At 37.3% G+C, this 14,330-nt stretch overlaps 1 protein-coding gene across 1 annotated transcript; it reads left to right on the top strand.

Moving 5' to 3' along the window:
* Positions 1-11,539, top strand: LOC124162564 (monocarboxylate transporter 9-like). The gene is made up of 6 exons (XM_046539140.1): positions 1-1,299; positions 5,855-5,981; positions 6,595-6,738; positions 7,352-8,344; positions 8,646-8,837; positions 10,765-11,539. The coding sequence occupies exons 1-6, from the start codon at positions 1,165-1,167 to the stop codon at positions 10,914-10,916; spliced, it is 1,743 nt and encodes a 580-aa protein (XP_046395096.1). The 5' UTR covers positions 1-1,164; the 3' UTR covers positions 10,917-11,539.
* Positions 11,540-14,330: the final 2,791 nt, after the last annotated feature.

Below are 14,330 nucleotides of genomic sequence, written 5' to 3' on the forward strand. Positions count from 1 at the left end.
AGTGCTCAAAAATCAGACAGTTTGATTGATTTGTCCTCTAGTCATCCGTCAGGAGATCGCGAGTTTGTTTGAGAGGTGATAGTTTATTCCGGTTGACAACTGACCAAGAGCGGAATGTTCCACTTGTAAAAAGTAAATGTATTTTGTGGGTACTACGTAAAAACATCGATACGGTATTCACATAAAATACGTTTTACATAACTTTATACATCTATATGGGCACTTAATTTTTCAGATGGTGGCTTGTCTTAGTTGATCCGAATTTTTGAGAGTAGAAAAAATATACCATGCATTATTTCCATGGCATATGCCACATAATAAACCAGCGATTTCGTTTATTGACAGTGGAAAGTGTTACTTTTCTTTATAAAATTAATAGTGCTCTATGCAGCTGTTGCCGCTTTATATAGTAAATTTTACTTTTTTACAAAACAAAGAACTTTTTAATTAAATTATTTAGATAATTCCATTCTGGATAGTTAATGACATATGTTCCATTTATTCAGGCTTAACTTTGTGGAAGTGAGATATATACTCATAATGAAAATAACTGTGTTAAATTTGCACTAAGTGTTGAAATCTTGATGCAATGAATTTTTGTGGACAAAAAATTATTTTTGTCATGAATAATGATATTTGGACATATGGTTGATTAAAATTGAAGGTGCTAGCAATATTATTTTCCGATAAATTTGAAAAAAAAATCCAAGGATACATTCAGTGACCCAACCCCAAACATTAATCTATCGTATTTCATCATTCCCCGTGAAAATCCCCACTTCTCAGCTGATCGCGGTGGCAGTCAAAGTGGCCGTTGCATACTCGTCATACAGGCTAATCTCGCTTCGCTAACCCCTCTTCCGTTATCACCATCCTCCCACCAGCTTCCCTACCCCTCGCCCGCCCCTACACCCCATTCCTAATCGTTGTCGGCTGAGGTGGCGCCGCGCTCAGCGCGGATAGAGGCACGAAGCGAGAGTTACTTTCCCATCTCCCGCATGCGATCATCTCTTTCTCATCGGATGAAAACAAAGGAAGAACGGAATACTTGCAAGGAGAAATGTTTACTGCGGTGGAAGTGGTGTGTGGCTGGTGATTTCAACGACCGAGTAAAGCCTTTGTAGTGTGATGTGATACCGGAAGAGGTACGTTAAAGTTCCCGCGATGGCTCGCAGCGGTGCTGCTTCTGCAGAGAATGGGAAAAACACGAAAGGAGAGCCGATGGAGAGGCTGAGGGAATTCATACCGCCGGATGGAGGATACGGTTGGGTGATTGTGTTCGCAAGTGGGATGACTAACGTGAGTTGGTGCATATGATAAAGTGCCCATTAATCCGTGATGTGTAGTGGAGTAATTATGGAAGGGGAGGGGAAATGAGGGGGATAGATCCCCTCCAAAATCCTCAGAGAATTTTATAGTATATATATAATCTTTTACCTGTTGGGATTGTTGTTATAATTCCCTGCGGAACAAGAGTGAAACCCAAATTTTAAGTATAAAATGTTTTAAAATGTATTTTCAGGCATGTCATTTTTCAAAAGTTTTCGCCGGATTTGTAGCTTAGAGGGGATGGGGTCGGTCCCAGGTCCCTATACCCCCAAAGCATATCTCTAGCTACGCCACTGATGGTGTGTGTCGACTATTCTTTCGCACTGAGTGAAGCATGCTTTTCACTCGGTAAAAAACATGGAGATCAGGTCGCTTTGGAAATAGGAATCATGATATCGCATTCTAAAGACCCATATTTGGATGACATAATTAAAGGTTATCTTTCGTTGCATCAGTGAAATATATCCCTCAAAATTCTCCTAAGGACGCAAAAAAATAACTGAAAGATGTGCAAGTATGCTCGGGCCTAGTGGAAGTAAATGTTCGTCTTCATCAGTGGAATAAGGCCCCTTGACAATAAAATTGACTCTCGATAAAAATCACATTGTTTCTCACGGTGGTCTCCACATAAGATGTCCCAATCAAAGTGATATTCATCTGATAAGCATCTAAATGTATACTGTCCGATTGGAAAAGAGGGGTAACAAGAAAGAGGAAGCGTTTTTCCCCTCCTCCACTCGTTCATTTTAAATATCTCTCGCAATTGGACTAATAACCACTATACTTGCCAAAGGTATTACTTACTCTCATAAGGTATTCCCATGATTATTATATGCTATACCGAGATCATGGTCAGAAATAATGAAAGTGCGAATTTTGCACAGTGAGGTTTTTTTCAACACAGAAGTGATATAAATTAAAAGGTTATTATATCAACTTAAAGATTTCGCCTAAATCAATGGAGATAAATAAGAAACAAATATATCTCGTGTATATATTCATTGTGTACAAAACGCACTTTCATTGTATCTGACCATGACATCGGTATAAAATATTATGATGGGATATTCACCTTAAATGAAGACGGGCATTAAATTCTACTCAATATTTTACACCGAATAAATGTTTCACACCGTATCGTTCGTTCATTGAGGTGTTAACAGATGTGGAATGTGAGATTGAAAAAGATAGTTACACCAGACGCTTATCAATCTAAAGAATTTCTCTACGTTGATTCAGGTTATGTGAGGATTACTAGACACTCAATATTACTTGCGCCATAATAGGCATATCTGTTGGTTGGCATGGCGACGAATGATTAACAATAAGTGGGACGTTGAGATCTGATGATGAGATTTTTTTTCGGACTTATTTAAAGATCCCTGACTCATTGGCTTAGATTTGAGCTCTTACATGATATACAATCTACAATATGGGCATCATCTTAAGTCCTAAAAGACAAGTGGAATTATATTTAGATGACTCTATTGGCATCCGGAAGGAAATCCAGGAGGCATCATTAAAGTAGGTGCCATGGCCGAATAGAGATGATCGGTTGCGTTAGTACGTTTGCTCGTATGGAATGATAACCAGCCAGCACTATGCCAGTATTACTCTCTTAGCCGAATATCTATAGCGTTCTGATGGAAAAAACATAGAAGGGGAACTTCATGAGCAACAAAATGAGCGGCGTTTATGATTGTACCAAACCGTGTGAGAAAAATGTCGTCTTTCTTCATAGGCTCCCCAAAAACCCTAATTTCAGAAAGAAGTGAGTGCAAGTCTTGAGGATGGGCAAGAGTTCACTAGCGTACTTCGGGTAAAAAGCCGGTTTGATGCGATTTGCCTTAAAAGAGCCAGCGAGCTGCCAGTAGCATGACTGTTATTGTTGCCCTTGAAAATTGTTTATTGAATGAATATTGTCTCAAAACCAAATATAATGCGCCAAACAAAAAGCAACTAAAATTATCCCATTATAAATTATAAAATAAAATGTCATATTGAATAAAATGATAGATAAATGAAAACTTTAGGAAAAATATAAAAGGATATAGGTTCGAACTTCGATGAAAAATTAAGATACGAATGGGTTAAAAATGGATAAGACTGAAATATATGAAGGGCATGACAATGTCAATACATTTTTTAATAACTATTCACAAGATGTTCGCGAAAGTATGGGACTGTCAGAGGAGGGGATGCAGACAGGAGGAAGGTTGATCAACTTTTTAATAACTGCCAATGAATTTGCAGATAACCAATGAGCCAGGAAAGTTATGGTAGGGGAAATAATTAGAATCTTGACAACTTAGATTAATAGAAAGCGTTTGGATGCAAGAAATAATTCGTAGCAGTATTCCAAACCCAGCATGCATACTATGCTGAAGTACCATGTATGCCATGCATCTGTATATTTAATATAGGCTAAGTAACAGAACTTGTTTATGAATTTTTAATTTTAACATTGATAGCAAGATAGTCTAACATAAGGGAATAAAAAAGAGAAACTGGACACAGGGAGATTGTTAATTATTGAGTCAATGAGGGTTCCCGAGTGGAAAGTGATACAAGTTGGACCACTATTTACGAACGATATTACCCTTCTTTTCCAATCGGACAGTAGACGTTAATTCAAAAGATGTTAGCTTATAGAGGTCTGATGCCTTATGTGAGGAGATGCCTATAATATTGTTTGATAGTTTTAATAATGATGTGTTGCAATAGGTGATTAATAAAATCATCAATCATTATTCAAGAATACGGAAAAGGAAGTGCCAATTTTCTTCCGGAAAGCGTGTACTTCTTGTGACTTGTGACATTAATATTGCTTGTTTGTTTGTTTTCATACCGAATACTCTAGTGATTCAACCACGACAATTTCCCATATGTGATTATAGCATTCCACATCATTGACCTCAACGAGGAGCCTCTTGAAGTCTTTGTTGAACTCCAAAATGTCGGATATGGAGGAAATTACTTCATCATTCGCCACAGAGAAATACATCAGTATTCGCTTCACGAAATTGCGGACAACACACCCGCCTTGTTTACCTCCAGGCTGAAGCAAAAGTAGACAAACCAGGTGATCATCTCTATTTCGTTTCTCAAATTGGCCACCAGATGTCAGATAATGTGATTCCTTTTGCCAATTCCCAGCATCCTGATATTATTTATCTTTCGGTCGAATATCTCAGCTTATGTGCGAAATCGAACCACATATATACCTTCAGAATGGGCTACCATAACTATGCGGCCAAACTTAATTCTAAATATTTCTAAACTAATGAAGCGTCGGAGGTTTTTCGACTGTATTGTATATATAAAGTCTCTTCATGATATCACTCAGATCTGAAGCTCTTAATCCTCCAACATTCCTGAAAATTATTTTCTATCCAGCTTCATGGATCGAATAAAATCTCAGGCCATTGTTTGAAATATTGGAAGAAATGGCAACTCTTGTCAGGTAAGATACTTATATAAATTTCATGGCCCTACAGTATAGCTATCATCAACTAACCCATTTATTGTATTGAAAAATACTGTAGTAAAAGTTCATTTTTTATTTTCTAGGCTGTCTAGATTTCCGAATGTTCCTCAGTGTCAAGGCAACATGAGTTATATGATATTTCATGCGCATAGCAGAGTTATTTTTCATAATCAAAATCAGCTTTCAGATCAATAGATTCAATGATGAGAGCTGGATTCCAACTCGAACTTTCTCCATGTAGATGCATTTTGGTGGAGCATTTGCGAAATTTCGGCTTTTATGGAAATGAAACATTGAGAAAGAATTCAAATTTTTAATATTCTTGTTAATAATTCCGATTTGAACTTACTTTAGGATGGATTGGTTTTTCATGTACCAGGGATAGAGATGGGTGACTTGCCACTAACCTTATTAACCATTTCTAACCCAGCTGCTTCTTGAAGAAAGCAAATTTGGAGAATTTTCATTTTGAAAACATGAAAATTTTGCACTCAGTCATATTTATCGTGGCAGGCATATTTCGTCACTACAATTTACATCACAAAATAATGCGTAGTTTAGATATATAGTAAATAGAGCAGAAAATTGATACATTTTTGATGTTGTTTAGAAGAAGCATTTGGTTTCAATAGGTTAAGGTGAGAATACAAGATAACAGTGTAATTGGCTTAAATACGACTTCATTTTTTATATTATTTAATTAATTTATATTTTAATTATTACGAGTAAGTAAATTTATTTTTTAAGTCAATAAGTACATTTATTTTTAATATTAACAATATAAGAATTTGTTGAACTTCCTCGAAATTAAATTAGAATCAGAATGAAAATCTGTTTTGATTGAGGTGTGAATACAACTTGATAAAGCAAAGTATTTTCGCCAAATATTTGGGTAGATTTTTAAGAATATAAGTAATAACAGAGACCCTGTTTATTTGGAAAAATTATTATTTTTAACTAGCGATGGATACAAGAGACAGAAATTGAAGGTCATGGAAAATTTTATTTTAATTAATAATTTTTACATTTTCATTTCAGTTTTTTACTCTAGCTCTAGTTCAGAACTTTGGGCTCATATATAGAGACAGCCTGAAGAAATGGGACATCAACAACGCCCAATATTCCGTGATTTTAAACCTCCAGTTTTCAATATGTAACTGCTTAGGTAAATATTAAGAATTTCTTTACTATTATTGTTACTTTCTAATATTTCACTGAAGCTGTGTTGCTGAACAAGTTTATTAATTATTTTTGGTCCCTTGTGCTGCGATAAGCCTGTTTTTAAACATATTTTTGGCGTAATTTTAGCTTTATAAAAGCATATCATGATCATGGAAGTTAAAGAAAATATATTTAGTAGTGCTACTTTAAATTATTTCTACTTAAAGAACATGGTTTATATTTTTAAACTAGCTCTTGGAATTGATTTTGATTAAACCTTAATTTAGATATTTTGTATCCAACTTATGGATTTAATTTCACCTAAAAGGAAATAATATTGAAAATTTGTAAATTCTAACATTTATGATTTAAGCTTTTGCAACGGCGTTAAATAGCTATAGTATTTGCACTAAAACTTATGCTCATGTAAACTCATGTCATTTTTTCATTCTTACCATACTATTGTAATATAATAATTGTTTATTTATATGTATTTATTAATTCATATTTTTAATTTTAAATATTTGAGAAACATTTATATCACCTATGTTATTTTCTTTGCTCACTAGAAATTTATAACTTACAACGTATCAATGAAATGCATTTCTTCATCTTAGGATTAATAATGGGACCACTGCTGCGAGCTCAAGGGTACCGCAAGGTCTCATTTTGGGGCTCTGTAATGATCTGCGTCTCAGCTGCACTGACTTCGCAAGTGAACGAGTTCTATTTATTCCTCATCGTATATTCTGTTGTCGGAGGTGAGTTACGGTGTTTTGTACTTAACACACTTATAAGTGTGGATGTTTTTGTAAAGACACGAGAAAAAATGGCAAACAAAAGTAACACGATTGTCTAATGACGGCCTATTTATCCACCACCAATTAATAGTCCACCTTTACTTGGATAAGATATAACATAGTGAAAACTTGAAACAGTTTTACTCAGAATGGATTCCTTAGAATTTTGAGGCACTAACTATGCCGATTGCGTAAATTTCTGATGCAAATGCCTTACAAATGAATATTTTAAATTTTAACGGAGATATCCAGATGCATGATTTTCGCAATATTTGAATCAAAGTGCATAAAAGGTCGTATAATTCTTGTTATATACCTTAAATTTGAATGTAAAATATAATTGGAATGTTAAATAATAATGCCATCAAAACTTGAATCGAGAATAATCTGCACTCTCAGACGGTCAATGCTCCAAATGCACTGTTCCTTTTGATGCCAATGACCTTGATGGCCGGTCACCTCCTACAAATAGCATACAATATGATTATTCCGGAGGAAAACCCTGATATTCTCCCGTGAAGCAATACACCAAGAGAGTATCAGGTCACAATTCACGACTTTCCTCCAATTCCAGGCGCCGGGGTTGGTTTCGTCTGGAGCTCCACGTCCCTCGCCATCAACACTTACTTCAAGGAGCGCAGGGGCGTCGCCACGGGCATCGCCTGGGCCGCCACCGGACTCTCCCCCGTGGTATTCCCGCAGTTTCTCACCTGGCTGAGGACAGAGTTCGACGTCCACGGAACGGTGCTGATCACGGCCGGCATCATGATGCACTCGATTCCGGCCTCATTGTTGCTGCATCCTATTGAGCGGCACGCAGAATTCAAATCGGTCGGAGACGACGAGGACGATCCGGAAAAGGCAGGATCAGCTGCGGCGGAGGAAGCGGACGAGTGTAAAAACCTCGTGGAGGCGAGCGCTGTGAGGCCCGTCGAAGTGTTCGGGGGCGAGGAGGCCTTCGGGTCCCGGCGTTCCAGCTTCCGAAAGCGTCACTCGCTTCCCCACGCCGTCCACGTATCCGGCGGGGACATCATTGTCGACACTCAGGACACCCTAGGCTTGGACATCGCCACCCCGATCAGCCTTCACTCCTCCAGAGTGTCTCTGGATAAGATGGGATCGACTAACTTGAGACGAACTGTGGCGCATAGCGACTTTGTCGAGGCCCTGGAAGAGGTCAAGCTCGAGCAGGAACCTTCCCTCGAAGTGATTCCGGAGATCAGTGCAGCCAAGCATGATTCCGATGAGGGGAAGAATCTTTTTTGTGCATGCATGAAGAGGGTGGCTGATTATTTGGACCTCGCCCTCTTGAACGACTTCAGGTTCCTGATGATTTTCATCGGAATGACCCTCGCTTACTGTGGAGAGATCAACTTCAGTCTTTTAGCGTCACTCGTGTTCCTAGACTATGGTTTCTCCCTCGAGAAGGTTGCGATGTTGATGTCCACTCTGGCTTTTGTGGATTTGGTGACCAGGTTCTGCGTCCCATTTTTCTCCGACCATTATAAATTGGACAGCCTCGTCATGTATTCGATTGGACTCATCTTCCTCGGAACTGGTAGGATAAGTAAGTACTGTTGATTATTCAATGGCGCTATTTACAACTTTTTTTCACAAATTCGTCTAATAGTACCTTAAATCACTTCCTTTGTACCTAAAGTCATCATTCTGATAATTTAGTTCACAAAGTCATCGCTAAATGTAAAAAAAGTGGTCATGAGAGTACGCGCTGGCTAAATTACAGAGACGATACGATCGTAATATATAAATTTAAACATGAAAATGCTCAATACAGTTTAGCCAGCTGTGATTAATCAGCCATTAATGTGTAAAACTTCAGCCTCACAATTAGTTTTTTTTCCATCCAGTGTTGGCACACCTGGACGGTTACATTACCATCCTTTGCGTGTCTGCATGGCTTGGACTTGGAAAAGGCTTCAGGACAATCTACATGGCCCTTGTCATGCCCTCCATTGTCCCCTTGGATAAATTAGCCTCTGCATCCGGGCTACAGACTATGGCGAACGGTATCTCCTTCCTCATCATTGGACCTCTATTTGGTAAGTTTTTTAGTTCACGACATATAATGGCTACGATTTTAAATAATATAATGCATTTTGTTATACGAACTACAGAAGGGTAAGACATTAAAAGCGTAAATGGGTATTTTGCACACAAGTTGTTTTTCAAAACTATACTATCGCGCTCCATAAGTTGTAATGAATAAAACACCACCAATTGAAATCCAGCGTTTTGTAATTAGATCTGCGCTGACGATGATAGTAAATGTTTACAAAATGCAAGATTTCAATAGCTTGTTTTGTTACCGACAACTGATTAAGTATATTTTAAATGCTCTTCGATATTTTCAATTGCAGAATGAGATTTTTAAATTCCATATTTTATTTTTATATTTCAGAAAATCAGCCAAATATCCACGACTTGATTAGATGTAATAAAAATATATATAGTGACTGAAATTATACCGCGAGATGATCATATATTAATCATAGACTGCCACATGTCAGTCCTCGGGGAATGGAATCACTTTTAGCTCAAACTGCATACACAGACTTAAAAGCTATGCCCCTGAAGTGGATAAAAGTTTTACAGTGTTATAATATTCTCCGTGAAAAACTGCATAAATATGCCAATTGTCATGGTGATTGGGAGTACAATAATTCTGATATCGGTAATACAAAAATTCCTGTTTATGCACCGGGTGACTTTTTTCCACCACTCGGAAAAAGATGAAAGTGATTCCTTCTCTATGATGAGGTTACTAGTTGATAAAAATGCTCAAATATTCAGATTACCTTATATTATGATTCTCAGGCGGAGTTTCCATTCTGTTAAATGAGCAACTATCGCCGTTTTCTTGTGGATTAAGATTTTGTGTGATTTGTATCGCTTATATATTCTATATTGCATCAAGTAGAAGTATCTCTGAAAGAATAATGGTAAACGGTTTTTTTCAAACTGAAACAGATCAATTTTAATTAAAATAGTCCATGATTTATTTACAGTCAATAATTAAAAATATAAGATTGAACACAGAGGCAATTTTCACTCACCTTTTGTCAACGATTTTTATCCAATCAAATTGAATTCACGTTAGATTTGATAGAAAATGGTTATTTTGTTAAAAAAATTAAAATAGACTGATTTTATGACCTTTCTATAGAAACTTTACTGTGGAATACATTTTTGATCACTCCAGTCGGAAACTATTTCCTTCCTCTTAGCTGCGATATGATGAAATTGAAATGTGATAATATTTTCAGCTCAAGAAATGCTAAATATCATTCGATATAATAATTATTTTTTTCCTCTTCTTATCTTGACCTCGTTTAATACACGTTTTAATATTTCCTGGAGTTTAGGTCAACGTATTTTATGAAAACAAGTTATAGTCAACGTTTCGATTTATTTTAAACCATGATCAGGGCTATGAAATAAAAAACATAAGAGCAATATAAATATACATATATATATTGTTCTTGTGTTTTTTCTTTCATAGCCCTGATGATGGTTTAAAATCGAAACGTTGGCTATAACTTGTTTTCATAAAATACGTTGACCTAAACTCCAGGAGATATTCCTATAATTCGATGTAATATAATTTAAAGAATAACATTTTTAATGCTTATAGCAATCGTTGAATATAAAAACTGGCGTTATCTTGACCAACCAGTATCCTCACCCAATAATCAGATGTAGTTGATGCTGTAGGTCAGTGCCACCCCATGACGAGGTGAGATTATCCCACTAAAAAAATAAATAAACCAGGCTTCAGAAATTAAATGAATATTTCAAAAGCAACTGCATGTGCTGCGCAGCCTCTCTTCTTTAAGGAAAAAATACAGCAATTATTCAGATAAAAAAGTAGTTATTCCCATCGGTGTCAAACACAACCCCTTAGGTCCAAAATAAATTCTCTATGTACTCAGCTTCATAATGAAATTGATTCTCTCCTTTCTTTCGCAGGTTACATGCGAGACAATAGTGACAACTTCGTCGGAGTTCTCTACGCTATCGACCTCTTCACTGCCGGTGCAATTATAGTGTGGATTTTGGAAGTCGTGTGTAGACGGAACCGCAAGCGAAAGGAAGCTAAAAAGGAGAAAAATGCTGCATAGAAATTTCCCAAACGTTGTTACATCAGTGAGGACAAAATTCAACCATTTGCGGTACATCCTTTTCATTGAATGACTCTGGAAGATAACAAAAACGTTGTGGTACTTACCATATGGCTGAGTGAGCCTCAGCCGAAGTGCTACACTATGGAGCTATGGATATCTAATGAGCTCGTTTCAGAGCATGAATTATGATCTCAGATATCTATTTTGCATTGATTAACGGCAATGATATTATATTATCTTGAAATATTCAGCGTCACCGAATGTCTGTTCAATTTCAGTCAAGTATTCAAATTTGTTCTTTTTTAGTTTCTTCCTATTTATCATTTGAGAATTACTCTCAGCCTACATGTGATTTTAGCGGAAGGAATCAGTATTACTTCACGACAGCCAAAGTATTGGCGGCGATTTGCAAAATCACGCCAATTGCGCTCCTACTTATGTTCTACCTACAGCTTGGAATAAGTGAGGCTGCTCTGTGACTATACCATAGTATATAAGTTTTTATTTAAAATCAAATCAAGGTTATTAAAAATATATGTACTCGTTGCATGAAATATTGCAAAATTTTGGCATTTTTCATTGTTTTAATATGAGAAATACACACACTTATTATCTACATATGTAGGAGAAATTCTAATTGCTCCATTTTCCACTCTTATTGCCCTAATTCAATTTCTTTTTGGGATGAAAATGATTTTTGCAACAATTGTTGGGAAAACTATGGTTATGAGGATTCTCCACTTATAGTGACCAATCATCATGAAAGTCAACCAAAAGTTATTTCCTTATCAAAATCCACTTTTGTATTATTGAATCACTATTTTATTTTATTTAGTTTTATTTTATTCTCAAACCACCGGATACAGCTCTATTTGGCCATTTTACACCGCAAGTAAACGTACACAAACGACCATGCCCTGGACCGGGGAAACCTCGAACCCGCGACCTCTTGTTTGGCAGGCGAGAACGTTACCCCGCCGCCACCGAGGCCGGCAATGGTATTTTAATGTTCGGTGCTTTTCCATTCCTGAAAGTGGGAGTTTTTTTTCCAACTTCATAGTTATTGTATGAATACGAAAGTTAATGCCTCTTAGCACGGCTACTTTAAGTAAAGTGACCTAAAATTTTAAGGGCAAGTGCTTTGTCCATGGTTATACCTATTGCCACAGGTGTGTCATTTCTTTATGCATGCGAATCTGTGAGAAGCTGACGGCTGAAATCGTTTCTTTCACTTAAGGAGGTGAGAAATGATGGAGACAAACCCAGTGTCGATTTTTCGTCGCTGTTAAGTGTTATAGGGTATTAAATTTTAGCGGTACATCTGACGCGCCAATGGCTGTACTTAATTGAAGCACACATCATCAAAAAAGAGATCATGATTCCCTATATGTGAAATGTAGAAAACTGTACTTATATTTTCTCATGGGCCCCAGTGCCTACGAAAATAAACGATATTATTATTATTATTATATAATATAATGGCATCCGCTGGGATTCAAATAGTTAGGGTTTGGGATGAGACGCCAACAATATAGCTACCACATCAACTTGATACTTACGTTAGTAATCACTCTATGCTAAATTATGCAACGGGGCTCAAAAGGCCAAAAAACTACAAGTCCTTTTAATGAAGAGCTCAGGCTTTTTTCCCCCATGAAGACCAGTCTGCCCTTGTAACATGCTCTACAGTTTTTATTTGCGTTGACTGAAGCATCTCCTCACCGCGGCGTGCCGCGAAGGGGCGAAGACACCCTTTGATATAATTTGCTTGCATTACTATCGCAAAGATATTGGAGTTAAATAATGTACCAATGGGTACCTATAAATAACTAAAGGTCAGCGCGTAAGTTCTGTTTGCGATAACTTTTTACGTTAGCAGCCATTGCATCAGGAGATGTGATATTTACAGGTTACAAAAAGCCGTAATGAAATATCACACACCTTTTCAGCGAACTCACTAACTGATATGTCAATCGCACTTTTCGAGCGATATATCACGATGACATATATCCTAATGATGGCTCAGACTCACTTATCTTGATCTCAGTCCGTTAGAATAGGTCGTTAACAACACAATGAATCGGCAGAAATAAGCTATCGTCGATGGTGCACCCGTACTCATAGTTTATTGCATTTAATAACTGAAGTTCGCTCAAATCTGTGGCATAGTGAGGAAGAATGCAAGGCTCTATTGATGATGACGGCTTTCGTAACCATTACATTACTGGTCTGTGAGGCATGGAAGTTGATGTTAGCAAATATTTGATTTCCATGAGAGTAAAATGGAAATTTCAGTAAAACTCCCTGAAAAATAATTGAGAACCCTTACATTAGTGACTTATGCACTAGGTTTACTAGTACATATGTCTCGGATTTTTGCAGTAATGACATGATCGATATTTTTCATTATATGTATACCTAGTTTTTTGAGCCCATGTATTATATTATAGCTTTAGAGTTACCCATTAAATCAGTTTCTCCGTTATCTTTGCTGGAATCGGATTATATGCACGAATGCTTACAATGAGATCAGGACCCAAGGGGGGTCCTCTGAGGATTACAACGCACCGGGGCACGACCACCGAGAGAGACATCTCATGCATATCTCTCGGTGGTCGTGACCGGGGCCGGGAACCAAGTCAGAGACTTATACGCCCGCGCTCCCGGGGAGGGGTTTGGAAAGGAAGGAAAAAGGAAAGAGGCGCCGCCGCGATAGGAGCCCGACGACGCCTCTGGGATGAGAATGGAAGGGAGGGACGGGGTATACCCTCGCCGCTATAGAAGCGACCAGGGCCCACTATTAGCAAAAATCTGGCTCAGATATTAATGTGCCAACGATTTTGGTGAATTTTCCTGTAAATAAGAAAAATCCATCGATCAAATCGTTGGATACTAATGCCTACAGTAAAAACGAGTATTCATACCACTCTTCATCAATGAGTGTTGCGTGAACAATGCCTCTATTCAGAATTATCAGTTTAAAATGGGTATGGCTGCACGATAAGACCACCCGTCTCTCAAGCAGAGCTCTGATGAAACTTTGGCTTATGCTAGAAATTAACACCGCAGCACTAATCGGTATAACTCGATTACTGCAGTGGCTGATGTCAATAATGACGCTTAAGCCAGTGCAAACTTCGAAAGCATCTCACGCATACTAGAATGTCGTTTAATAGTATTTAATAAAAATAAAACATTAAAATATTGTGTGGATATTCTAGGAGCAATAACTCTCTTCCAGCGATATTCTCTTATTAAAAAAAAGAGAACGAAAGCCAAGAGAAGTATATGTTCTCAGAAACGAAGCGTGTCATGCTGATCGGATATCATCAATAATTATTTACTAGAAATCTTTCATATAGCCTTAAACAGAACTGTGTATCACGGCATTCCACGCCATTTGAATATGCG

Source organism: Ischnura elegans, chromosome 7, assembly GCF_921293095.1.
Source record: "Ischnura elegans chromosome 7, ioIscEleg1.1, whole genome shotgun sequence".
Lineage (NCBI taxonomy): Eukaryota > Metazoa > Arthropoda > Insecta > Odonata > Coenagrionidae > Ischnura > Ischnura elegans.